General features: G+C 34.9%; 4 protein-coding genes across 10 annotated transcripts in view; 2 read left to right on the plus strand and 2 right to left on the minus strand.

Moving 5' to 3' along the window:
• The first annotated feature begins 297 nt into the window (after positions 1 to 297).
• Positions 298 to 1,741, plus strand: LOC140670920 (10 kDa heat shock protein, mitochondrial). Of its 2 annotated transcripts, XM_072901790.1 has the most exons (3): positions 298 to 456; positions 1,049 to 1,216; positions 1,345 to 1,741. In XM_072901790.1, the coding sequence occupies exons 1-3, from the start codon at positions 454 to 456 to the stop codon at positions 1,486 to 1,488; spliced, it is 315 nt and encodes a 104-aa protein (XP_072757891.1). In that variant the 5' UTR covers positions 298 to 453; the 3' UTR covers positions 1,489 to 1,741. The 2 variants fall into 2 exon arrangements, with proteins under 2 accessions (XP_072757891.1, XP_072757889.1); XM_072901788.1 differs by lacking the exon at positions 298 to 456 and having other exon boundaries at positions 1,040 to 1,216.
• Positions 1,742 to 1,921: 180 nt separating this feature from the next.
• On the minus strand, positions 1,922 to 4,181 carry Sas10 (UTP3 small subunit processome component Sas10). The gene is made up of 4 exons (XM_072901780.1): positions 4,057 to 4,181; positions 3,164 to 3,720; positions 2,186 to 2,856; positions 1,922 to 2,079 (listed from the first exon to the last, which is right to left on the minus strand). The coding sequence occupies exons 1-4, from the start codon at positions 4,071 to 4,073 to the stop codon at positions 1,987 to 1,989; spliced, it is 1,338 nt and encodes a 445-aa protein (XP_072757881.1). The 5' UTR covers positions 4,074 to 4,181; the 3' UTR covers positions 1,922 to 1,986.
• A 1,748-nt stretch (positions 4,182 to 5,929) lies between these two features.
• LOC140670914 (sodium/hydrogen exchanger 9B1) lies at positions 5,930 to 27,859 on the minus strand. 5 transcript variants are annotated; one of them, XM_072901771.1, is made up of 9 exons: positions 27,660 to 27,859; positions 26,662 to 27,027; positions 8,575 to 9,183; positions 8,091 to 8,266; positions 7,492 to 7,610; positions 7,053 to 7,214; positions 6,721 to 6,867; positions 6,391 to 6,492; positions 5,930 to 6,288 (listed from the first exon to the last, which is right to left on the minus strand). In XM_072901771.1, the coding sequence occupies exons 2-9, from the start codon at positions 26,670 to 26,672 to the stop codon at positions 5,977 to 5,979; spliced, it is 1,638 nt and encodes a 545-aa protein (XP_072757872.1). In that variant the 5' UTR covers positions 26,673 to 27,027; positions 27,660 to 27,859; the 3' UTR covers positions 5,930 to 5,976. The 5 variants fall into 5 exon arrangements, with proteins under 5 accessions (XP_072757872.1, XP_072757870.1, XP_072757874.1 ...); XM_072901769.1 differs by having other exon boundaries at positions 26,662 to 27,054; XM_072901773.1 differs by having other exon boundaries at positions 5,930 to 6,176; positions 26,662 to 27,859.
• The window catches only part of LOC140670910 (uncharacterized), a 199,299-nt gene continuing 183,003 nt past the window's right edge, over positions 11,678 to 27,973 (plus strand). For both annotated transcript variants that reach the window (XM_072901762.1, XM_072901764.1), the window contains exon 1: positions 11,678 to 11,889. The gene's annotated coding sequence lies outside the window, so the exon portion shown is untranslated. The remainder of the gene's footprint in view (positions 11,890 to 27,973) is intronic.

Here is a 27,973-nt window from a genome sequence, read left to right on the forward strand (position 1 = left end):
CGTAAAGAGGCATTGACAGCTCGCTTCTCTGGGAAAAGAGCCATTCCATCGCTAATAACTTATAAATTATAAATCTCGCTGGTAATGACAATTTCTAGCGTCAATTCGAGCGGTAGTCGAGAGAGGAAAAAAAAAAACGAAAGAGAAATAAATAGAAACAATTTTTTGTTTTAGATTGAAGGTTGAAAAGTCAATAAACATAATTCTCGAAATTACGTAATCATTTCTTTCGCAGCCACGTGATAAGAGACAATCGAATACACGAGATACCGAGCGGCGCGCGGTGGCAACTCGGCGGAACCTTCGTGGAGGGGAACCTTCGAGAATATCCCACGGCTTTCTTTACACACTTCGTGTGCCGGTGCGGTTTAGGTTACACAACGTGCCCGAGAGCGTGCGTTCATCGTCCGGATTCGACCGATTACTCTTGTGTTTGCCGAAGAAATCGCGATTATGGTGAGGCTCTCATATAAATAAAACATGAGAAACGATAGCGACAATTTTCTATACTTTCTGCGCAATTCTATACTTTTTGCGCAGTGCGAAACACCATTCCTCTCTTATTATCTTTATAACCCTTCTTATAATCCATGATGCTTTTTATCTGTAATCGCATTCCCAATTATTCCGAAATTAACGAAACATTTTATACGATATCACCTTTTGTTTGTGTGTTTATTGCTTTCAAGCGAATGGCATTTGTTTATGAATTTGTCAAGATAGACGAATCGGTGCCTCGATTACAATTATATATCCTTGCTAATAATTTAATTGAAAAGGGAAGAAAGTAGCTAAATATGCAGGAATTGCAGGTATTTCACAAACTTGCCTTATAGCGAGAAATTTTGTTAGTCACTTGCATCATCATGTATATTTCAGTTTTTTATCTATTAAATTTACTTAAAAATTCAAAGATTTACAATGGAGATTCATCAAACGATTCTTGAAAAATATAACTTAGTCATCATTCCCAGTTTTTTATAATATGATCGAGATTTAAAACTATGAAGCTGAAAGAATAGACATAATATTTATACACATGTTTCAGGCTGCTGCTAATGCTGTAAAGAGGCTTATTCCTCTTTTTGACAGGGTTCTTGTACAAAGGGCCGAGGCTGTAACCAGAACCAAAGGTGGCATTGTGTTGCCGGAGAAAGCTCAAGCAAAAGTTTTGCGAGGCACAGTTATCGCAATAGGACCTGGAGCAAGGAATAATGTATGTATATGAAATATCCTATTCACTCATACATTTGGTTTTTTACATCATTTAAAATATTTATCCACTATATTCTAAATACTGTATTTAGTGTAATAATTGTATATTCTTCTTTTTCTTTTTATCAGAAAGGAGACCATGTGCCTTTAAGCATTAAGATTGGAGATACTGTATTACTTCCTGAATATGGCGGCACAAAAGTCGAACTTGAGGACAATAGAGAGTACCATCTGTTCCGCGAGTCGGATATATTAGCCAAAGTAGAAGTTTAAGTTATTCATTGACTTTATTACGTTCCCAGTTTTGTAAATGCTACTAACTGTTTTGCAACTTCATGAATTAATTTGCAGCAAGAATCTATATATATATATATATATATGTTTTGTAATATAACTTTAAAAGTTATTTGTTTGATCTAATAAAAAACTTCAGTTTTTAAAAAATCTATCGCTGCTATAATGCCATTATGTTTTTCATTCTACATGTATATACAATTTTCTGATAGAATAAAGCATTTATCTACTATATGCCGTTTATACAATTATATACCTGATATCATATATTAACTTTTTAAATAACTACAAATATATTTTCTTTTCCCTATTTTGAATTACCAAAAATTATATGCTACACATTTAATATATTGATTAGGATATTATAGGTAATTTTTCAATAAAATATTGTTTTCTTAATGCTCATGTAAAATTATTATCATTAATATATATTGTATTTCTATTGATATTATGTATATAAAATTGATACAATCTCTTTTAATATTTCAATTTAATGCCCTTTTTTACACCTGCTTTGATACCTGAAATCTCTCCTTCATAACGTTTCAACTCCTTTCTCACTTCTCTTATCTGTAAAAAATAATATTTATCACATGTATAAAATATCTTAAATTCGTATGTAATACATTTTTATTTTTTTCTCATGTTTTATATATATATATATATATATACATACCGCGCCTTTTCTGCGAATCAGGGCTTTACGATATTTATTTTTGTGTTTCACTCGAGGATTGCGTAATTCCTTCTTTCGATAAGGTGTAAGACCTCTATTCTTTGCCATTTGGTAAGTTATTGCTCTCTTTCCTTCCTCTTCGCTCGTAGGATCCATGTTTGTGACATTATCCTTTTCGTCATCTATAGCTGTGCTATCATCTGGCTTTCCTTCATCTAAATCTGTTTCTTCCATACTATCCGACAGTAATTGTTCTTGTTTGTCTTGTTCTATTAATGTTTCTTTCTGAGGTGCTGCTTTTTTTATTAATCTGCTCTGTTTTGGAATCTTTTTACGAGTTTGTATCTGAGAACCATCTGATATACAATAAAGAGGTTTACCCTCCTGAACTGCATTAACTATTTCTGCCACTTGCTCCAACAAATTTCCCTGTTCTGATTGCAATTTGTCGAGCAGTTCGTGATACTGTATCAGACGCTTTGTAACTGGATGCATTTTTACTGGTAAACCTTTGGCTTTCAGCATCAAGAAAAAAGAAACATTGATACAATAATTTAATAAAACGTGATATTTCGTTCTAACTAAAGCTACAGCGTCGCAATCAGGACATGTTCCATTTTCAACCAGTTTGAGAAAGGGTGCCAAAACATCTTTTGCTTCTGTCATGCAATCTGCAAAAGAAATAGTCATTAAATTTCACAAATATTAATTTATAAATATTATAAATATAATATTCTCTCAAAGGTTGTTATATGTAATTTCTATAATTATGTAATAACATATGCAAAAGAAATATATTTTTTACTTATAACACTAAAGATATCGCATTCATGAGCTTTACTCAAAGTGTGTGTTAAAGAGAAAATAATTTTTATATAATCAATTAACTTACTATACCATAAATGACAATATAATTGTTTAGTAATAAAATAAATAGTAGGAAAAAAGATATATTACAAATGTATATTTTATACATACCTTTAAAATTATTGACCATAAACATAAAAGATTCTTTATCGGATACTTGTTTACTATCTTTTGGATCACTTTTTCTATCTTTTATGGTTTGTACAATTTCATTGATATTCATACTATCAAGATCTAAATACTGTTCCATCGATCTCAAATGAAGCCTTTTTCCTTCCTCTTCTTCCATATCGGCATTAATTAAATCCTTTTGAGGTGCTGCTGCATAATCTGTATATTTGTAGTCCGACGAATAGAAAGTTCTTGCCTTGTTACCCCAGGCTCTGTCGTTTGGCAACTCAAAATCCTCTTGCAATTCTTCAATGTCAGACTCCATCGAATCTTGCTCATCATCTTCCTGCTCCTCCTCTTCGCTCTCATTTTGCAATCCATAAACTTCATCGTCACTATCGAAATTTTCAGTGGTGCGTTGTTTCCGAACTTTTTCTAGCAGTTTTCTCTCCGTTTCCGTATATTCTTCTTCTGAATCTGTCACAGCGTTCATGTCCATGTCTCCGATATCATCTTCCATATCATTGGCATCTTCATCGTCGAGAGGCTTTCTTGTACTAGCACGAGAGAAAATAAATTTACAAATGTAAAAACACAGATTGTTTTATAATATAAAAGAAATATTTTTGCAGCGATTAAAAATTGAAGCGTTCACATAAAATTTCCAAAGTATAAACAGAATTTGTCTTTTAAATTTAAAATTAATCTGAATTATTCTTTTATTCGTTTTTAATTAGCCATTAGCAAATTTTGTCGATGAAAGTAATCATCTGCAAAGTTACTCATATTTTATAGTTAAAGTCCAATAAGTCCTCGCATAATTTACTTTTGTATGCTAGTGGATTATTTAAAATTAATCTGTATAAATTTAATTAATTTATATAAAGTGTTACCTTTTTTTGCGAACCATATTTGAACGAAGAACAAGGCTAAATTTCAGAGAAACGTAAACGTTTCCACGTGCCAAGTGCCAGGTATCACGATAACCTAACCTGAAAATACACAAGGTTACGTTCGAAAATTTACTCGTCAGATAGACTAGCGTCGACCGACCAATCAGAACGAAAGAAATCTTGGCGTCTGATTGGTCGATCAGAATCTACTCCGCGTTCGACAATTTTCGAACACAACCTCGAAGGGTGAATATAGGAGCAACACTATGATTGGTCCGTCGCTTCGAACGTTATGATTTTGGAGCGTGTTGAGATTTTCGAGAATTCGCGGGTGAAAATGTCCGGTAGCGAATGTGTCGCGTCGCGTCGCGTCGCGTTTCTCGCGGTTATTTATGTGAAAAGTAAGTGTCGGACTAAAACGTACAATCGACATTACACCTCGAGATTGTAATTTCCGTCAATGATCCGCTTCTGCAAGCACGAAATCGATCGAGAGGCCATAGAGATCATTTCGCCGAATCGCGATTCAACCTGCGAGTGATGGTATCGTCGTTGCCAAGTATGTATACATTTCCTTGTTTTATAATTGTATTATAATTAATTGTTACTGTCGATTATACTTTTCCTCATACTTGTGTACTTAATTAACAAGCCATAGAAAAAACAATCTTAATTTTCAAATCATCATATCATTCATATATATTCTTCTTGAAAAAATCGCATTCCTTTTCCGAAAGAAAATGGCGGGAAAATGTTTATAAGAGATTAAAACATGTTTTAATATTCTATGGACCTTTATAAACATTTTTTCAACATGTGCGCTGTTTTAGGGACGTTTCGTGAAAAGCTCATCGCATTAAAAATATCCGCTCGGGCGGGGCAAAAAGTTTGCAATTTCGCAGAATGAATTTACATATTCCGTTTAACCTACATATATATGTATACATATGTTTCGCGAGAATTATATTTCGCGAACCTCGAAACATCATTATATGTCGAGTCGCGCAAAGTCGGTCGCGATACACAGTTTCTGCTCTATCGCGGTGCAGTCATCCCCGAGGGGGATGAAAGAGGGAGGGAGGGAGGGCGGAAAGAGGGAAAGGACCGCTATAACGCGCTAGAGCACGCGCCGCGGAAACGCGTCATCGCGGCGTCTCCGTTATCACGACGCCACGCGCCTCGCTCGATTCTATTTACGAACAATAAGCACAATGCTCCTATCATGTCGCCCGTGTAGCGACGCTCTGCCCCAGTTTCACTTTGCCAATATAATGATCGCCACGGAGGCACACACATTGAACAAGCTCGTGCGTGCGCGCGCGCTTTAAATGCAGAAGCCCCCCTCCCCCCGCCCCTCCCATCCCCCATCGCTCCCGTGCATAATACAACGTTGTGTCTAGTTCGCACACTCTGATGCATTTGTTTACGTCAACAGAGATGCTTGCCTAAAGCTCACCAGGCGCAACCTCGTACGTAAGACGTTCGAGTCATTTCCGCAACGTGATAATATCGTCGTGTGTATATTCCTGGAAAATATTGCAAGGATGATACTCGAGAATATAAGTGAACGTCTTGTTAAATTCCATCCTGCGTGATAATAATGCGATAGAGAGAGATAAAATAATCAGGGTTCGAAATAATATATATATAAATATATATATGCGGTGATGCAGCTTATACATGTGTATTTACATGGACGATATATTATATGTTTATAAGAGAGAATTCTCTCTCTTTCTATCTATCTACATAATAAAATTTTATATGTTATTTTATATAATATTAATTATGTATTTTCTTTCAATAATTTTTTTTTTTTTTTTTTTTTTTTTTTTTTTTTTTTTTTTAAGAAATGAAGGAGCGAGCGCATTAATAAAATAGGAAATTAATATATTTAAATAAATACATCTGTACTTAGGATTACAATGTCGATTCTATTATCGGCGGAAAAGTCTTAACGGGATTGTTGGCAGATTTCTTCCTTTGTTTGTGCGTTTTAACAGGTTGCAGAGCGACCATGCGCGAATAACTCAATTCACGCTCCCTTTGGAGTTCTTCGATACTGATCTTGTTCAGGAGAAAGGGACCGCTTGTCATCATGGCGATCGCGCCAAGTGGGGCTAGAAATACTATGGCGATTACGGAAATCCTTACTACATCGAGGGCTAATTCGATTTTCGTTGGGTCATCCTCCTTTCTAGCACGTTCGAATGCAATCGGCGCTAGCGCTGCCTTTTTATTGATACATTTGTCAAATTGATAATTTCTCGTGTTAAAAATATTATTACGATATTAATCTATCACAAAGATGAGAAGAGGTGATTATTTTCTTACCTGTAAAGTTCCTTTCGGCACCCAAGCTATAGCGACGAAAAGTCGTTCTTTCCACGTGAAAGGCATTTTAAGCGTCGTTAAAAAGGCAGTAGTGCTACGTACCTAAATTTGGAAAATCACATAAAATTTATGTCGACATATATATGTATATCTGCATTTATGATATACACGTAATATGGTAAGAAATATTAACGTCGCGAGAGAAAATTAATTCCGAAAATTTTACCGCAAGTAATGTGTTAAGAAAATAAATTTATATAATAATTTTCTCTCTACTCGCTTTTTTAAAGCTCAATTATTTTTCATTTCTTGATCAAAATGATGACTTACCGATATACCTATAAGTACACAGGCGAAGTAAAGTCCGAATCTCAATAAAGCCCAATTTCGAAAATCGATATCGGCACCGATTACGCCGCCTAAAATCGGTTGCACAAAATGCCACAAGAAATAAAACGCTTTATGGAAAGGTGTCGTCTGTAATATAAAGAGCGTGATGGAATAAAAAATTGTAAGATTTATAGAATAAATTATTTTACAAGGATTTTATCGACCAAGATGTTTGACGCAAATTAATGAGAAAATTTCGAATTTTTCTAATGATTGTTTGCTACTTAGATTTTTCTTTTAATTTAGGAGCACAGCCTATTGTTATTACTTACATCATACGAAACTGTCAAGAGTCGCCATCCGTGGATTGCTATAAACGATAGTATAATAGTAGCGAGGTATCCTCCTCCTGTAACCGCCAGTCTCGATGCTGCTGTGGTGCACATCAAAGATGCGAGAGTCAAACCACCGATGCGATACCACATTGCGTGTTTCTGATAAACCACAAGGAAAATTGGAGCACAATTAATATAAATTATATGTACAATAATATTGTTGAAAATTGCAGGAAAGTGATTATACTGCCGTTCCCTCACGAATTTTATTTTCTCTCATACTCTCTCGGGGAAAGCGATATTTTAATAAAATATCACGAAAAGACGTTAATATAAGTCTGCTCTTGTTAATTCAGATTACACGAACGTACTTTTGCGATACGTGTCCCGAATTTCGTGGGCGACTTGAACGCGAGGAAATGAATAAAGTACCTACGTGATTGCGATGAGGGAAAAAGGCCAAGGCAAAGCCCAAGATAATTCCCACTATAAGTCCTAAAAGGAAATCTCGAATCCCACCGGGGATATAGGACCACCATTCTGTTCTCCTGTCATCTAGGAAGATGTATAACTCGCTTTATATGGAAAGCTTTCTTCATGTATTTAGACTTATTTATATAGTTTGTTAGTAGTTTGCAGTGCTAAGCGTTACAAATCGTTCATGTATTCTTTTAGTGTGTAATGGAAGTTGCAAAGTATTTAAGTCGTGATTTATATACATCGGATATAAATGACTAGCTTTCGATTGCAGCGAATTATTTATGTATCTCTAGAATCGCGATTTAAATATAAATAATGCGTATCGTCAATTTCTTATCAGATTCTTATCGACGTCCTTTTTCCATTTTCTTTGTTATAGATTAAAAACATTTTTTCCGCACATGAAATCTTTTGTATTCAAAGAACTAAAAATAAGTAGATTGAAATAGATAAAATAGATAAATTAGTCAATGTATTACAATCAATGTATATAGCTTATTGCATTTTAATGTATCATTATGACGCTTTAGGATTTTCTTACGATTTTTATTATACCATTGCTAAAAACGAAAGAGAAGCAGATGGAAAACAGAGACACAATGTGGACATCGTCGATAGACGCTGCCGTGCATAATAAGCTGGTGAATCCTTTATCTTCTCCGTAACCTTGTTCAGCTAGGGTAAGCATGCAGTTGACCGTTACAACAGGGGACATGCAGGCCACGATTGTCCTTGAAAGGCAATTTATTACTGCGTAAATCCTTATTTTTGCGGTAAGATAAGAATCTCGTAATTGTTAGTGCAACTTATTGTATTTTAAGAGTTATAAAAGTCTAGCGAATCGAAAATAAGATAGAATTTTTATTAAAATAAATAAATAATGTTTTTCGTTAAAAAAAAATATATATATATATATATATTTTAAATACTTATAACATATAATGTAATAATGAAATAAAATATTTTCCACTAACGATTATTTTTAATTAATAGAATTGTGAGGGGAATTCTGCGCGCGATGATGTAAGAATTCGCTCACCCTGTCATGAAAGACCAATTCCATGGAAAGTCGAGGAGGTATCTGCACGAGATGGTAACCGCCAACGTCTCGATGGTGCACGGTACAAGCGCGAGGATCATCACGAACATAGGATGCGCCTTCAGTGCGGTCGTCGTCAGTTGCAGGCCAGCACGTACCATGATGAAGGTCAAGCAGAAGGTTCTAATCTTGGAAGTTATGCCCGGCCCGAGTTCGTCGTGTATATTATAGACGTCGGTGTTGCGCAATATTATGCCGGCTAGGAGCATGCCGAAGATGGGCGGTAGATGCAACCAGGGAATATAGACGAGGGTCCAGCCGAGCGCGTAGGAGAAAACGATGAGAAGCAGAAGACCGAAGACGCTGCCGCCTGGTAGTACCACGTCACCCAGCAGAAAGTACAGAACGGCCCAGACCAGCAGGATCATGCCGGCCACGGTCGCGAGCCAGAAGAGATCCGCCCATGTCAGTTGCAGATCAAAGCACGCAGATATCACGTCGGTCACGAGGATCTTCCGTAACGCCGCGTTGCAAAAGATCGCGCGATTGCAGCAAGTGTTGTCATCGTCTTCCTCGTCTTCGTTTCTTTCCTCCGTTATCTGGATTGATCTAATTATAAGAGAAGCGTATCTCGTTCAACTTTCTTCGCACAGTATCATGCTAATGTGTGTGTTGTCATTATGTTTAACTCGATAAAAATTGTACTCGGAACGTTGTGCTTGTTAGAATGATCTTGGGGCTAATTCTCACTTACTTCCCTCGCGTCTGTACATTATTTTCAAATGTTTGCGCGTCTGCGGAAGTGGATGCAATCGGATTATTCTCAGGAATAGATTGCATACCATAATGTCCGCTTTATCTTTTTGTATCGATACTATCTATGTTTATCAAACTAGTCTTGAGATATTAAATTCTTTGTTGGTTTTTTTATTACAGGAAAATTAATATCTATATCTCTGTCATAGTTTCAATTAATATAGGAATTTGACATTTAAAACAATGCGCAATATTTTACGCTTACGCAATATGACACGCGTAACGTGTGAATTTTGATATACTTTAACTAATTTCACGATACTGATAGAGAGACACGTTCAATCTGTTTTTATTTCAAATATTTTGTCATTTGAATCAAACGCATCGAGAAGCTAATGTTATTTTACGTTCGGATAAAAAAATTAATTTTATCCATGTCCGCTATATTATAATATGTATATTAAAATGTACATTAAAATTTTGCTAAAATTATATTTTATTGATTGTTGCAGGATGGCTAACGGCAATGCATTGACGAGACCGATTAAATTCTCGTAATGTGACGAGAAGAGGTAGAAGAATCATCGTCTCCAGCGAAATGATCTCCCAACGATTATTCGCATCTGCCATAATCGCTTCGCGACGAAACGTGGGATATCGCGGCTGGACTGGTCGGACTTAAAGTTACGTATATTCAACCGAGAATATTTCATAAGACGACGCGTACCTGGAATTATTCAATATCCGCAGAATCCTTTGAAGTCATCCGCCTAACAGTTGGTTGGTTCTTTAAAGTTCCTCTTCTCGCTCCGTCTGTGTGGCTATCAAGTTCCGTTGCTTCCACAGCCACATTTCTCCTTTCTCGCGGAATATGTATCTATGACCTCGTCACCCCGAAAGGATGCTCCGCGAAGGAGAACGCGAATATTTCACGAAAACGTCCCGATTATGGAATAAATTAAGAGCGAGCACATCGTCGGTAATAGCTTTTATTTGCATTTAGAGATGAGATTGCTCTCTCACGCACGTAACGGAGATTTTCTTCAAGAATTAAATCGAGGAGACAACGGAAAACACTTCAAGGTAACGTTGTATAATTTTTATCGAGTTAAACAATGACAACACATTATTATGATGCTGTGCGAAGAAAGTTGAACGAGATATGACGAGTTTATTACGCGAGACCAAGCGCGTCCATACTTCTTTTCGAAGTTTCACGATCAACGTGTAATGGAGGAGGCATGACTTTAAATTGCATAGCAATTTCTCACAGCTACCACTAACGGTAAATTGTCGCGAAAATCCCAGAGAGTATGAAATATCGCGTGTACGTCGGAGAAAGTATGTATAAAGAACGGATTTTAGAGTCGGAGACTTTAGAGAATCGAAGTAAATCGAGTTACTTTAATATAGGTCGCGCTCATGATCATAACGCGAACTTTTAGAGCCTCCGAAATTCATCGCGTTAGTGGAGAATGACGGTTGAATGGCCAAGAAGCGAATCATGCTCTTCAGCCGAGAGCGAAAATTAGCGAACGAGACTTAAAACTGCCAGATTTTTTTTTTTTTTTTTTGCGATGTCAACTTGCGGCATATGAATTTAAACTTCTCTTCGCGGTGGCCCACTTTCGCTTCTGAATTATGCGTAGGGTATTGGACATCGCGATTAAGATAGCTATTAGGCTTATTGCATGGCTCTTTCATCACAAATTAATACCTTTTACAAAATTTTAATAGAGGCTACCATTTTTCAACGTTTAATTTTGTTAATTGATATTTATAATGAAACAAATTTTTTTGAGTGAGAATCAGAAATAAAATTTTATTGTATTTCGAAATATATTGTGAAAAAATTTTTAAATCTTTTATTATTTTTTTATAATTGGTGTAATTTTACTTCTCATCAAGAACACGTACCTATTGGCTTCAAAAATTGATCAAGAAATTATATTATGAGAAATATGAGCCATAAGCTGGGAGGAAGCTTGGTTACTCCAAGAATTCGTAAAAAAAAAAAAAACATCAAATTTTTATCGACGATCCGTAAAGTTTAACCGTTCCGTTCAAGGAACTCTGTGATCTGTGCGCACACCAATAGCATCGCCTATCTCTCTCGCAGTTTCCACCCTGACTCCCCTTTTGCACTCATCTCGCCGGTCGTTTCTCTCCTACGCGCGCATTCTCTCAACCCCTCTTGCCCCATTTACCCTCTCCAGCATCCGTGGTTCACTTCTACTCGATGCTTCCACCCCCGCGAGGATATATTCAGTTCGCGAGCGATGCTCGCCGTGATCGTGCCGAAATTTTTATTGATATCCGTTCGACATTGCTTTTAACAGTGGATGACCGCGAAACAAAAAAAAAAAAAAAAAAATAAAAAAAAAAAAAGAAATCGGAGAGAAATCTTGCCGGTTTTGTTGGTAAATTTCTTTACGTTCGCGTGTGGAAAACCGGGCATATTTACACAAATATAAATCACTTCTGGGATTCTCGTGTGCATTTTGTGATCGATTTGGTGTTATAAATCAGACTGCTTCATATTTCGAATTTGCATATAAGGTGAGTCCTTTCTTCCACTTGAGAAATAATTTTAGAAAAAAATTATAGATTAATAATAAGTATTCATTATATGTGTTACATAATGACTATTGTCATCAGTCGCGAATGTTCACTGAATATATGTGACAATCGTCTGCTTCACAATTTTGTAGTCTTTAATACAAAATATTCGAATTATAAATACCTATTTTTTAGATAAAATTGCTTTAAAATTATAAGACATTGTAACGTTATGGCATCGATAATATTGATATAAAGGAATGGAAAAAGAGATAAAAAGCTTATATGTATGTGTACAGTATTCTAGATTGTCTTGTAAACGTAAAACGAATATTGAGCTCGTTAGCGATACAACGTAACGATTGGTTCGATAAACAAAAAGACTCCGTAACAAAGCTACACGGTGTAAATTACGTTGCAGTTGTCGCGGGAATAAGCGAATGCCGGCTTTTCTACTTTATGCGGTTAATTTGCCATAATTGCAAACAAAAACGCGCATTTACATTTTCCCGTTTTACGAGCCGTGTCGCGTCGTTTATTATTACGTGACTCGTCGCGCAAACATCATATTTAATACTGATTTACGTAAGCGACGGCAAAACTGTTAGAGAAGATAAAGTATGCATATGCTCGGGAAAGAGTGACATCAGCTGTCGCGTGAAGTTTCGGCGTGTGTCTTCAAGATACATATTTTCGCTGAAGAGCAAAGATGCCGTCCGTCCGATAAAACGCTCTCGGAATATTCACAGTATAATAGAGCTTAATAAGAGCATACATCGTTATCACGCACCCACACACACACACACACAAGAGTATTTGATGTCAGTTTTTGCGAGGTTTCCTTTATTTATTTTTTTTTTTATTAGGGTGATGTCAATTTTTATATTTGAATCTAAGAAATATTTTACGTACATACAATTAATATTTAACGTGTGTTTCGATTAAAAAAAAAAAAAAAAAAAGAAAATATAAAAAAATCATATTAATGCACTATCACAGATTATAATAGCAACGGCGACGATTCGTCGCGATAGCGGATTGTCGCGTTGACGAATCGCCAAAGACGGAAGAAGTAAATAAATGGCACTATCGCGAATTTCGTAATTAGCTCGGTAACACATGAGTTTTCGGGTTGGGGTGATGCGCGCGAAGCAGCGTCGATAGGGTCTTTGACCTTAGCGGGGGAGCTCCCCCCTCCCCCCTCTCCGGGAGGAGGCACTTAAATCAGCGGTATTGGATTTGTGTCTGGACTGGGAAAATGGCACTCTTGGAAAATGAATATCTATTTTGGTTGTTGAAGAGCGATGCAGTCAGTCGTACCCGATGGGGTAGTCCGCCGTCACAAGTGGATTTAAGGTTATTGAACTTGTTCATTGATCCCTCTCGATGCACCGGCACACGTTCAACCATCGGCGCCACCGCCGTCAGACAATCCTCCGTTTCTCCTCTTTGCACCTGCGACTTGATATTGCGATGATTCTCGATGCGCGATGTGTAAAAACGACGAATTAATCCGCCCACGGGATGTCATCCGCGCTCGATCGCGGCACGATCTGATCGTTGCACGTGAGTGTGACAAGTGAACGAAGATAAAAATAATTGTTAAATTAGATAAATTTTTAATAAATATTTAACGATTGCGTGACTGATTATTTTAATTCAATATAAAATTTAAATTATTTTTATATTGTAATAAATATAATTTAATATATAATTTTATATTTGTTAAAGGAGTTTTTCAAAATATAATATAATGAAATTAATCTATTGCACGAATTAGAATTTGAGCAGGATCTTTTTATCCTTTATTAAAAATGATAAAACAAAGTTTGGATAGATATATACGAGATACGTGTATTTATATAAATATCAAACAATTAAAATAATTAAAATTGTATAAATAAAATGAATTCAAATATTTATTTAATTTATTTAAATTATCAATCGTGCAATTATTAAATATTAATTATAAGGTTTAATAAAATAATTATTTTCTTTTGTTTATTCGTTGTACGTCACTGTTTATGTAACTAGTGTACATATATATGTCTTCTCGATCCAATTTGTAGAGTTTCGTGTTCCGGAGGAATATCTATATGTACGTATTGGCTAAATGATTAACGCTGACATCTTAATATTGGATTGACAATATTCTATTCAGCCGAGCGTGCGACGCGAACTATTTTATTTCTGCCAGTTTCGATCACTGTTTAGTTTAATTTTAGATTTAATTTCGGCAGATCTGTTCTCGGAGCAACGACCGTTACGGTGGAAAATGTTTTCGCGAAAATCCGCGGAGAATACACGTCGTCTACAACGATTTATATAATGTCCTAGGGAGAGTCGCGTATAATTTATCGCACAGTTCATAATGTCAATCACGGGTACTTACGACAATATTAAATATTTATTGAAAAACGCAAGTCTGACGAAAGGGACTTATACGTCTTATACGTTCGATTATGGCAAGATAGTACATGTTTCTTTTCTATTTTTACGGACTGTTTGCCGATATCTCGCGAATCTGGACCATCACTAACAGTTTCACCATAGTTGTAAAACGCGAGGTAGAAATTTATATCGAGTTACGTGAGGCAAGCGATACGATTTTCCGCATTTGTGCACGAATAACACCAAGATATACTCTCTAAATGATGCATGCGCACGCAAAAACGGTGTACAGTTTCGTTCTCATGCTCTTTTCCCAAGCACATGCTGTCATGTGCACACACCGATATGTTTCCATACTTGGCAAACATGGTGATTCGTGCGGAAACATGGACGCGTGTTTTTAGTTTATGCGTTCGCGCATAACTAATAGTAAATGCCTAATTTCGTGTTTCGCGAATATGTTATCGGAAAATTGTCGCGCGTTATTTAAGATCAAATTTCAACTTTAAACATATCTTTATTGCACTTTATTCTTCGAAAAAACGATAAATCGTATAGATGTTGTACAGATATCGCTGTAGCAGCATCATCTTCGCAGATGATGCAGAGCAAGTGTTTTTCACTTCGCATGAAAGCCGTGCATTGTTGCGCGACTCGCGTGCATCGGCTTTTTTCGACATTAAGTACGTACACCATATTGCAGATAGAACGCACTGTCAAACTATTTCAAAAAAAAAAAAAAAAAAAAAAAAAAAAATTGAAAGAGGAAAGATGCTTTTTCTGGATGACTCTTCTCTCCCGAAATACGAAAATTGAATTCGCAGAAAGACAGTGACAGGTACTCGATATACACGAAGCAGAACGCGGCTAATGGCCAGGGTCGCCCGGTATTCGGCGCTTCACTTGACACGGACGGGCAAAGTGTTCTTATACATCAAGAATCTCAACCCCCACGGCACACCCCCACGCGTCTTTTTCATGTCACAGACACCGACGACGACAAGGATACACTTGACACACTGCGGTGAGCTTTCAAAAATTCAAAGACTTCCACGGTGCGTGCTCCACGATGCTCCCGTCTGAATTCTGCATCGAGAACGCCATTTTTTCGCGTCGCCGGCGGTGCTCCGAATTTTTCTCGGGATTTTAACCTCGGCTAATCGCTCAAAAACCAAGCTCGATGAACATGTTGCAGGTGTATGCAACTTTTTGACGCATGTAGTATAATTAAAACGCATGCGTTACAGAACTCAAACTATATAAAAAATGCGTTGCCACGCATACATTAAAAAGTTACGGAATAGTTTTGTAGGGTGTTTGAGCTTTAAGAAGGCGAATAAAAATGTGTGATTAATATAAAAATATTTTTTATTGTTAAAAAAGGAACAATTTCCTAAATATTTAAGTTATGTAGAATAATTTTTGAATATTTCTAGCTGCTTAAAAAAAATGTTTGTGTTAATGTATGAAGGGGAGGAGGTGTGTATGTGTATATATATATATATATATATATGTTAAAAAGGCTTTCCATTTTTGAAATATGCTCTCTTGTAAAACTGTTTTTCAATTTTTATATACTTTTTTGGAAACTGGTTCTATTATTGTCATTTTTTACATCTACTTAGAAATATAAAGTAAACTACAATCATTTGGTTTAAAGAAGTTTAATCAAAAGTTACAAACAATTAAAATCTTCAAAAGAGTTTATTCAAATCATAATTAAAAAATTTAGAAAAAGTTTCTCTTAGCAAAAGTATCGCGGGCGATTAAAATGTAACTAATACATGAAAAAGAAGGTAAAAATAAATTATTTGAGTTAATCCATTAATAAGAAAAAGGAATATAAAGATAAATAAGTTTGTTATATGATTTCGTCATTGCACTCGTTCCCTTAAATAAATGAAATTTAAGATTGTTTTTAATAAAGCAATCTCCAATGCTTTTGTTACGGAAATTATACATAAATTAAAATAAATAAATAATGTATGAATTTATGATATTATTATATCAAACGCAGGGTTGTATATTTTTAACGAAAGGCGTGAACTATCGATTTTCTTGAAAATTTCTAAAAGATTGACATCAGTCGATACTCTGCGCTTAGGTCCGCGCTTAAATAGGCCAACCTGAGAAGACAACGTTTCCCCGAGCAGAAGATGATTCAATTTGTCTCAGACGAAGGATACTCGCGAAATAGATCGTTACGGAATGACTTTGAGTTTTAGAAAGGTGATTGGAGACGTATATTAATGTAGCAATTTAAAGACAAAGATTTAACATCATTAATATCTCAGTAAATTAAAAAAGTATTTATTTAATTTATATATCAGAATAATATAAAAATTGGTTGACAAAATACAAATTTACAGATAAAAGTTATACAACAAAAGAAAAAAATATTTTATAATAATTATTTATAATTAATTAGGATTATTAAATATATTTTTGTGTATGTATATGAAAAAATAATTTATGATTGAATTGTAACAGAACGATATGCAAAAAAAATGTTGTTTTAAGATTTTATCGACTTTTTATAAAAAAAAAAGATAAATGAGTTTCTTCTTTTATAAACGAAATGAATTCGATTCGTACCACTAATTTATTGACTCATCGTTTTAAACGCACATTATCACCACGCATGAGTCAATTCGCGGTACATTTGCGGCGAGACGTCTGTCAAATAATGACAGCGAGCAAACAAGACAAAACACTAAACTATTTTACACAATCAACTATAGATGTCCATTAATTATCCTTTCACGTCTTGTCGGTCACATTATTTTTTCTGTCATTGAATTTTTCAATATTTTATCTTTCGTCGCTAATGCTATTTTACAGATTGTCATTCATGAGAGGAATATTCGATATTTCATACCACGTATTTATTGAATTCAATAACGTGGAGTATTTTATTTGAAATATTTAACATCGAAAAATGATCATTAGTAAAAATAAAATAGACGATAATGTTTCATGTCGCGATAATAATGTCAAAATAAATCAGTTAGCGGTCGTTGCCTCGGCAAAAGGATATTCGCGATTTCACAATCGAAATTCGCGAAAGTATGGGATTAATAGTCCGACGAAGAAAGAGGAAATTTATGGCCTTGTCTAGGTTTGGGATTCTGTATTGCATATACTGTGTTTGCTCTTTTTGAAAATACACCACGCACAGCTTTATAAAAACCAATAACGAAATGATTCGACCAGAATTGAGTTCCGGGTAAACTTTCGCGTATACACGAGACGGCTCGATACCGCTCTCAAGCGTTGTTCAACTCAATAATGGAACAATTCGGTTCTATGATATTACGTTTAAGCAAACTTGTATGTTCTCTTGGATCAAATAAAGCCAACGAAACTGTAAATTCACTCATGCGTTAATTAAATAACGAAACGTAGGAAAGAAAAAAATTAAGCAGGATATTGTGTTTGATAAATAATACAGCGATTTTTCTTTTAAGGGGAGAAGAATTAAAAAAATTTTTTGTTTTTATTATTTCGTGTGTAATTTCTAATATAGGATAAACTAGGATACGATGGCCATACGGAAAAGATGGCCATAGGCTGTAATTTTTTCAATAATCGCTACATAGTGCGCTTTTTTAGTCATCATTATTAAAGATAATCAATATTTACCATTGTTCGAAATAACGATATTGTGAATCTTATATCATATTTTTACTTTTGACTACTCGCAAAGTTTTTCATTAAAGTTGTCCACTAAAAACTGTTATAACGTCGAATATATTACATTTAAGCTATCGTAATCGACGTTAGACATATTATAAAGATATGTAAATTGTTATATGCCCTATAATTTTTATTTTTGTTTTCACTATTTTTTTATAAATATTATGGTTATCTTTTCCTTAAAAGTTGGGTAAGATGGCCAATGTTTATGTTATTATGTACTATTTGGATAATATAAAATTTCTATGAAATATTTTCCTTTTAATTTCGATAATATTACGTAATTTAAGCTTCAGGGAAGACAATATGCCAAGCACTGTTAAAAAATAACAAAAATAAAAGTATGTTTTCCCCTATTTCTCCACATATTAAAGTCGTACGTTCCTTTAAAAATGATAAATTACACAAATATATGATAATTTTCCCTCATGTTTATACGCGAAGGATACGAATATCCGGATTCCGCGAATAAGGGATGAGGATTAATTTCACGCAGATCAGAAACTCCTTCGCGAGTATCGATTTGCTATCAGTTTCTAACAACAATAACAATAACAAGTTTGCCATCGATAATACGAACACCGCGTCTCAAAGGATATACCGTTCGTCGAGTCATGACGGGAGCGCGCGCGTAGTTGCCATTCGAACTTCCGTCATAATAAGCTTCCGCCGGCAGGATACACGTTCAGATATTTATCTAATTCGATTATAGACGACATCTACCCGCACGTTTCGTGCTCGCGTTGGGACAGCTCGAGATCGCAGGCGGGATTCCTGGGTTCATTCACCTGCCGTGTCGATCAGAGCCTTAATAGCGCAGTGTAGGGTACATATTTCAGAAAGTACTAGACACCGGTGTCGCCGCTAATTACCCGTTGGCAAGTGCATTAATTACTGATTTATGGAGCCCTCGCGCTTCAAGAGAGAAGCCAATGCGGAAGGAAGCTGACTGTTGGGACACTGTCAAGTAACACTGTACACAACGTCATAGTTGCTTGATTTCATATAACCGTCTCTCTCTCTCTCTCTCTCTCTCTCTATCTCTAATACAAATTTGACTCTGTTTTCCTATGTTAATTACGCGCGTTATGCAACGAGAAAACTGCAGATGATGCGATCGATCGAATAAATATCAATTATAATTATAATCAAACATCTTGCCTCTTGACTATCATCAAATTAATTATTCTCAACGACAGATTCTATCATTAATTGATAGAATTGATATTAAAGATATTGATACTAAAATCTTGAAAAATAATATTAAATAATAATAATTAATTATTATCTAATATTATTTTTCAAAATTTTTTTCTCTTACGAGACAACATATTTTATTCGAGAAATGCATTGTAATTAGAATGAAAACTGTACAAATTTACAATCGAACGTGCTAGACAGAAAGATCATATTGATACGGGATACCAATATGTGTAACTGAATATTCGCCCGTTATACGCGACTGTCAATCAACGGGCTGTTAGTCGAGACAGCAAAAGATACGGCAATCGATGTTACAGGAAAACCGGTCGTTTCGATCGACGTTGTGTTCGCGCTCACAATCAGACATCTTTGTCACAGAGGGACTCGGACGAACCGAACCGGTAATCCCGGTCCGTAGCCGTTGAAATCCTGAATCGTTTCAGCTACCGCACGTGACAATGAGCAGAGAAACAGACAGATAGAGAGAAAGAACGTAAGAATGAAGAAGACGGTTGGCTTTTCTGCGTGCTTGGAGCACCGCCAAATTCCCTTCGGTACGGAGAAGACAGTAGCGTCCGCTCGCTTTGGTCGAAAAATCGCGCAGTGTGCTATACGGTAAGCGCCGTTTAAAAGCATCGGATTCGCGTTACCGAGGATGCACGTACGACGAGTGCTTGTTGGATGTCGATCACGATATTTCCTTCGGGCATTCCTGATGGCTGCCGCGACGGAAACCGTCGCGTACGTCGGCAAAGATTAAGCTATTACACGTGAAATTTCAAAGTCGTGCCCGTCTCATGCGAATCTTTCCGATTATTTTGAAATATGACAAGAAAAAGTGAGATATATAAAATGATCAAACTAATGAAAATGGCAAAAAATAATTATATCTATAATTTGTTATTTTTTTTTAATTACTGTGATATGTAAAAGCATTGCGAGATATATAAGTAAAAATAATTTACTTATAATTTTATTCTTTTTTAGAAATAATCGATATGTTTTATAATACTAGAACATTTTAAGCGCGCGCTATTTATTTTATGTATGTTTTATTATGTTGTATAATTATTATTGTGTATGTTAAAGTTAAGCGTTAAACTTTCTTTTCCACAATGCTAATTGGTTGTTGAATATTTAATTTTCATATTTACGGTTGGCTTTAAGAAACCATCCTTTTTTTCTTTTTCTTCCTTTCTCTCTCTTTCTCTGCCTTTATTTAATATTATATTCCTTCTGCTTCTTTCTTCTATCTCTTCTTTTTTCTATTAATTACACAAATACAAATTACATATTAAATATACATATAAAATCATGGGAAAAGTTTATACATGGGTTTATCATATATAATACATGCATATATAATATATGCATATACTTTTTTTTTGTTTCTTTTTTGTTTTCTTAACCTTTTTTTTTAACTTTTCTTTAATTTAATTTTTTTACAAATTGTCACATAAACTGTCAAAATTTGACAGCTACAGACGACACGTGCGAAGCAAGTCGCAACAACGCACTTGACAATGAGACATCGAGACAACCAATCAGCATCTCGGAAAAGAAGTATCAATATGTAAATAACATGACTTTTTTAGAAGAGGGAATCAAGTAGCACGTCTTGTTTAATTTGCTGCTTTTTTCCGGTTACCGTAATATCGAAAGATCGATAATTAATATCGAGGCAATCTAATGTTTAATTTACGATTTGTTCCGTAAAATTGTAAAAACAGTTGACAGATACAGAAAAAGTGCATGCGACAGCGCATCTCTCGTTGAATAATTTCTTTGAGGGCCCCGCGGAGATTTATTTTTCCGTTTGGTGTGTCTGCTCATATAACTCGCTGTTACGTGCTGTGTGCATGGAAAAAGAGCTCACTTATGAAGCAGCCGTAACGAGTGGTAACCCCATCCTAAACGAAGCCTTAAAGAGGAACAGGGTAACCGTATAACAAGAGGCCATGTAAAGGGGTTGAAGAATCACGAAACCGTGAAGGGAAGCAACGACAAATGACGTGGCCATTGTAACACAAGAGTTTTCTTCTTTAGTTTCTCTCTCTTTCCTTTTCTCTCCCGTCACTCATGCATTTCTGAAACTACGCCGTAGTCGAGTGGAACCAACCACCTGCTTCCTGATTTAAATATCATTCTTAAAGTCCTGTCTGACAGACGAAAATTGCGAGGATATATCTAACTTGGGGTAAAAACTCGATTCTCTCGATGGCAGACAAAAAAAAATTAATTATTATCTTGCCAATACTATTTGTCATTCTTACGGCTAATTATTCGTACGTATATTAACCTGAGCGTTCTATCTAGCAGCTTTCATGATGATTGCGCGGATATTTTGTAAGACGATGCATTATTAAGGATCTCACTCGCAGTCGTTCGACGCTTCCGTTAGGATTGAAAGTGGCAAAGGCTTATTAAGGAGTCTCCCTCCCTCCCGACTTGCAAACTGGATCCTTCGACACACGAGAGAAAATAGAAGAGGTCGGTATCGGAGCAGCATCTCCCTGCTTTCTCAATCCTCATTTCGTTGCACAATGAAACGGGATAGGGGAGACGCGAACAGGAACAAAGAAAGTGCCTGGCTCTCTTCCGTAACCTTCGCGGGAAAGCGCGGCGGGTGTTACGCATCGCCGAGAGGAGGGTGCCGAAAGCACCCTCCTCTCCAAAGGGGATCGCGCCAGCCTTGCTTTTGACGTCGTGTGTACGATTGCGAGTTTGATTGGTTATTTATGGGGCGCGGTGGAAATTATAATCCGACCCTCGCGCGTTTACAAAACCGGTGATAAATCTTTTTGCCATAAACAGACATGATCCTCTTACGCATTGTGCTTTTTGCTTGATACGAAAATAGAGTTATACAAGAGTCTTCTCATATGATAATTTATTTCAAATTTATTCCAAAAAAAAAAAAAAAGTATTAACAGAATTAAATTTGTTAACATTATGCATTATATGCTTTATGTTTTTTGTATAATGAAAATTTTCTCCGTATTACTAATATTTATCTGTAAAATCATTAAAAAGTAAGCTTATCTTTTTGCACTTCCTACATTTATGCAGGATTATTTTAATATTTCAATTTAATCCACAAAAACGGCCATCGGCGCGGACGACGCGCTCAGACAAAAATACGATCGAGGGAAAGAGAGTGAAATTTATTAGCGCATCAGTAATCTACATAATCCCTTTGGTCGAACTGTGTAACGCGATTTCAAAAATATTGCCCCAACGTCGCCTTTGGAGTGGAAACAATCCGCGTTCTGCATATCTACACACGTGTATCGTGAGTGTTTACGTTCCCAAAACAATGGTTTTCATCGACGGGCGAACGAGACGACGCCGCTGCCGTTGTCTCACTTTGGTCGATGTGTGTCTAGCGTGCGAATAATGGACGAGGCCTGACGATGCTTGCGTTCTCGGAACGAAATAGCACTAGGGGGCTTTAAGAGAAGATTGAAATTTGCCATAGTAAACGTGCCCCGAGTCACAAAATGCAAACAGGTATACTCGTCGCCCCTCGTCTCTCTTCTCTGCGACCTCGCTTTGTGTTCGATTGAAAGATATCTCGCGTGTCAAACATGCTTTATATGCAGCCTCGAATAAATGCCGAATCGTTGTGTTTATCAAGATTTTAGCTATCGTGTGCACCTTTTTATACGAATGCCGATCCTGTGTTCGTTTGTATAATATTGCAGCGAGTAAGAACGACGGGTCCACAAATGTCTGAAAATTCCCGCTCGCGTATAAGATGTTATGAAATAGCATCCAGCTATACGACAATCGTGGGAGTCGTAGCGAGAGTTTTCGAGAAAACTGGTCAGGGAATTTTCTTTTTAGATTGCGCGGAATATTTATAGGCGAGGATTCCACGAAGTGAGTCAGAAAGAAAATATCAGGAATCTTGTCGCTTGAGAAAGAGAGAGGATGCGAAAAATCAATATTTTGCAGACGCGATTTAACGCACCTGATGATATAAATATATCTCGCACATTTCACGAATAAAATTACTCTTAAATTCATTATCTCTTATTACTATATATTTATATATTTTTCAATATTTTTCTCCCTTCATTTGTAACTTCCTTTAGATTCTCCGTCTGTTTTGAAAAAAAGAGACCGTTTCTGACTGTGAATAAAAAAGAAGCGCCTTTTCCGAAATATATATGGATATTGTTGTATACATTTTTTTTTACGACGTCACGAAGTACGTTTTATCACGGCTTTCTTTGTAAAATAAAATATTTAAGGCATCTTCTTCCGCCACACAACAATAGTTCTCGCCATTCTCGACAGTTTCATACACAGCTCATCTCAATTTTCTTTCCGCGACACAATCTCTCCCCGCGTACGCGCAATATTACGCGAATATCCGCGCGGCGCGACTACAACCGTAGTCTCGGGTTATCCTCGCGAGGAATTCCCGGGTCCCGAGTAGCTTCCTTTTCGTTTCCATGGTGATCCATGTAGGGCACACGCGAACTTGGAGAGCTTATCGTGATGTATGCGATGAAGTTGCGACTTCTCTCTTTCCCTATCTTGACGATTCTTTTAGACCGCGCAAAACTTTATCTCTAACTTTTCCTCCGATTTTCTTCGATTGCGTTTGTTACCACATCTCCGATCGACGCGACTCGGACAATTTCCGTTGATTTATTGCGATAATTGATCGCATCGTTTCTTAATCAAACTATTTTGCTAAAGGTACATTCTATTCTGATTTATTGTGATTCGCTTAATTTATCGCGAGCAGACGTAACTGGATTCTATGTTAATATAAAATTTTTATTATACTCAATTTTATGAAATTATTATACTATCGTAATTAGTTCTCACATTGATAAATATTAAATATGCACGTATTTCTTTGAAGAGGGAAGAATCACGTTTAAAAAATATTTCTTGGTAATATTTTAAAATAATTGATTGTTTTTAAAATTTTTTAAATGTCCTCTGCGTTTTAACAAACACATTTTTAATAATTACTAAATTGATAATGGCTACTTTTCAAAGGATAGGCGATTAGTTAAATACACCTTATATGCGTACAATGCATCGTTTCTTAATTAAACTATTTTGCTAAATATACTTTCTATTTTGATCTATTGCGATTCGCTTAATTTATCGCGAGCAGACGTAACTGGATTCTATGTTAATATAAAATTTTTATAATACTCAATTTTATGAAATTATTATACTATCGTAATTAGTTTTAACATTGATAAATATTAAATATGCATGTATTTCTTTGAAGAGGAAAGAATCACGTTTAAAAAATATTTCTTGGTAATATTTTAAAATAATTGATTGTTTTTAAAATTTTTTAAATGTCCTCTGCGTTTTAACAAACACATTTTTAATAATTACTAAATTGATAATGGCTACTTTTCAAAAGATAGGCGATTAGTTAAATACACCTTATGTACATACAATGCAGCAAACTCTCCAACTTATACCACGTCGAGGCATAAATATCATCGAGCTAAGAGTGTACGGTCGCAACTTGCAAAGTTTAGATCAGGAGAAGGAGGGGAGGGGAGAAAATGGACAATACACAAAGGTCGCTTCCTACAGCATAATAAATAATTCACGCAATTAAATATTTATCCGGCTACCTGTGAGCGGGTGTTTAGTAAATCCGGATATAAATCCTCGCGGGTCGCGCGCGAGCATGGATGCTATATATACAGCATTAAACCGTGTTTTTGCGTGCAGACACTACGCTATATAGAAACGCCGGTTAGGTTGCTCTCTCTTTCTGCGAAAAAGGGAGGTTTGGCTGGATTAAATGGAGAGAGGGTCGTGAAAGCAGAAAGGGCTTTCCCTATATACGTTATAGATCGCGACGTGGGCGAACAAAGCGGTATTATACGAATATTTCATCGTGATAAAGACATCTCGGGCGCGAAGGGGGTGTCTATAGCCCGAATTTTTTCAAGTTATTGAGATTATCAGTAAAGCGCGACTGATATTTTGTATACATTTGAGATGTTCTTATAACGTTGAATAAATTTTATTAATCACTAATATATCAATTTTATTACTCGTATATTAATTTTATAACTCGTTGGCTAAATGGCAATTATATTTTTATTTATTAAACTATCCGTAGAAGCTGAAAGTTAAAATATAAAAAATGTATAGTTTTTGAATTTTTTTCTCTCTTACTAAATTTAAAATATTTTTCAAGGAATATTTAAAGGAAGAGATGACGTGTTTAATTATTTAATTCTGAAAGTAGCTCGTGGTTTAAGATTTAAAAAAAAAGCAATAAATTAATTATCTTAAAATGATTTAGCTTGTTTCAGTCAACGGTGTACTTTTATTTAAGCAAGAAACAGGCGACTGCTATTATATGTGTTATTTTAGAATGATGAGGAAAAAACAAAACGGCGACACTTAAAAGAACAGTTTTCTCAAAGCCTTTTCTTTCATCTTAAATATCGCGCATTTCGATGGTGATTAATCAAGCTGAGAAGGACGTCAAGGCGTCATTCGTCATCTACAAGATTATTAATTATTTCTGTCGGTTTTATGTACCGCCTGTCTGCTGGACCCTATCTACCGTCTATCTACCTATTCTTTCCCTCTTTCACAATGAAATCTCTATTTCTAAATAAATCACTACAATTGATGTTATCTTAAATATATTTAATAGATGTCTTTTGAGAATAAATTGAAGCAGTCTTGAGCAGATACGGAATGTGTCAATATTTAAGCGACAGCTTTTAAAATATAAGAGCTTAATTTAAAGCTGTTTAATTACAAGCTATGTTTAAATGTTTTAATGTAGCTTGTAATTGATCAATTTTAAATTTTCATATCTCAACTCAAAACTATTGCTTGAAATAAAAAACTACAATATTTTTATCGTATAATCTTTCAGCTATAGTATTTTGTTTTACAGATTGTGCACCATATTTATACATACATGTTACAATTTTGTAAACACAATTTTATTGCCTCAAAATTATAAAACGGATAATTTATATTTAGATAAATATAAAACACAAATTTTATATACATTTTATATACATATATGTATAATATAAATATATAAAGAAAAATTAATTATTATGCGCAAATCAAAGTTTTATTTATCTTATAAACATTATATTTAATAAAATATATTTTAATATATAATTTATAATTATCAAATGTTTTTAGATAAAGAATATAAATTTTTTTTTAATATGATAAATAAGAATTTAATTGTTACATAAAAGAATAAATAATTATAAATCTTAAAATATTGACACATTTTATGTTTATACATTACATATTTATATAAAATTTAACTGATACAAATATTTTATTTGCAATATTTCAAGTATTAAAAAAAAATAAAATCTATAATATTTTAACACGTTATATTATGAATTGAAAATCGATTATTATCACAAAGATAAATGAGTAACTAATATCACACAAGTAATAAATAACTATAATAATAAAATTAAATAAATTGTAATTTACCTCATAGACATCGTTGTTCGATGTCTTCCTGGGTATCCTGTTCCTCTCTTGTGTTTTTGTTGCTTCTTTTAACTGCACTCACGACAACTCGCGACAATATAGTTAATTATGATTATATGTGCACTAATTAACAGAAGACTGCACTTTAACCACGTGATACTTGGCACGACATTCCTGATATTAATCACGCGATGCACACTTTATAATATTGCAGCAATAAAGAACAACGCGAATATTACAATTACATTAAATTACAATCTGTTCATCACTCGCAAATCACACGCTGCAATATTAGTTGCTAATGAATAATATACGCCCGCTTTTTGAAATTACTTTCGTCGTATTATCTCTCGAATATCGCTAAAACTACAAAATGCCAAACGTGGCCATTCTCTATAAATAATTAGAAATTATCAATCTGCGTGATTAATTAATTCTCGCGATTGACGATTCTTACACGTGTATGAGCTATTTATCAAAACTATATTTCATTATTTTGCATTATACAATAAAAGAAAATATAAAAGATAAATAAATATATAGAGGTTAAAATTAAAAATAAATATTTGAGAATTGCAATATTCAAGAATATAATTAGGTAATTATGTTATCGATAATTTGCACAACAGAATTCGATAAATCTCGCGAAATACGCTCTTTGATAATTAATTTAATTACGATATGATATACAGATGCCGAATTTATGATCCGCAACTGATAAAAAAGTTAAGATACGAGATTAATAACGATTGTGTTTAATAATTAAATGTGTCGCGACAGTTTGATTCAAAGTCTATTCATGTTGCATTTGCGATATTTGATCAATAATTAGAAAATATGAAATTGACATTGATCGATAATTTTGATATTACGTAATATTACACGAGACTTGTTAAGACCGCGATAGATTATTGAAAAATTTATAATTGAAATTTAATATTGCAAATCTAAAAAATTTCCAACGCTTAAATACTGTAATGAAATATGTTTTTCATTACTTGAATCAAACAAATATAACAGTGCTATTCTTATCGTATCGTTTACTGTGGTAGTTGATTAATTACACAGATTGATAATTGCTAATTGTAACAGTGATATTATAGCGAATGATCGTGCTTGGCATTTATTGATCTTCTCGCGATTACGTTTTTAAAATTAATACAACAATGGAGCAACTGTTCGCACTGTTGTTCGCTCGAGTCTCACTATGTGAATGACAAAGTCACGAGGTCACGATCGAGGTGATGACGATGATGGTATGTCAGGCGTAGTGGGGGCAACTACGCGCCCTACTACTGACACATGACGAAAA

Source organism: Anoplolepis gracilipes, chromosome 11 (genome assembly GCF_047496725.1).
Source record: "Anoplolepis gracilipes chromosome 11, ASM4749672v1, whole genome shotgun sequence".
Lineage (NCBI taxonomy): Eukaryota > Metazoa > Arthropoda > Insecta > Hymenoptera > Formicidae > Anoplolepis > Anoplolepis gracilipes.

What these genes read in the sequence shown, in the direction of transcription:
- LOC140670914 (XM_072901771.1), bottom strand. An exon ending in CTCTTTCGTTTTTAGCAATG is followed by an intron (nt 7,611 to 8,090) that starts GTATAATAAAAA and finishes ACATCTTCCTAG; the next exon opens with ATGACAGGAGAACAGAATGG. An exon ending in GTGTACTTATAGGTATATCG is followed by an intron (nt 6,493 to 6,720) that starts GTAAGTCATCAT and finishes TTCCAAATTTAG; the next exon opens with GTACGTAGCACTACTGCCTT.
- Sas10 (XM_072901780.1), bottom strand. An exon ending in TATGGTCAATAATTTTAAAG is followed by an intron (nt 2,857 to 3,163) that starts GTATGTATAAAA and finishes TTTCTTTTGCAG; the next exon opens with ATTGCATGACAGAAGCAAAA. An exon ending in TGATTCGCAGAAAAGGCGCG is followed by an intron (nt 2,080 to 2,185) that starts GTATGTATATAT and finishes TATTTTTTACAG; the next exon opens with ATAAGAGAAGTGAGAAAGGA.
- LOC140670920 (XM_072901788.1), top strand. Translation starts at nt 1,040, where the DNA reads ATGTTTCAGGCTGCTGCTAATGCTGTAAAGAGGCTTATTCCTCTTTTT. An exon ending in GACCTGGAGCAAGGAATAAT is followed by an intron (nt 1,217 to 1,344) that starts GTATGTATATGA and finishes TCTTTTTATCAG; the next exon opens with AAAGGAGACCATGTGCCTTT.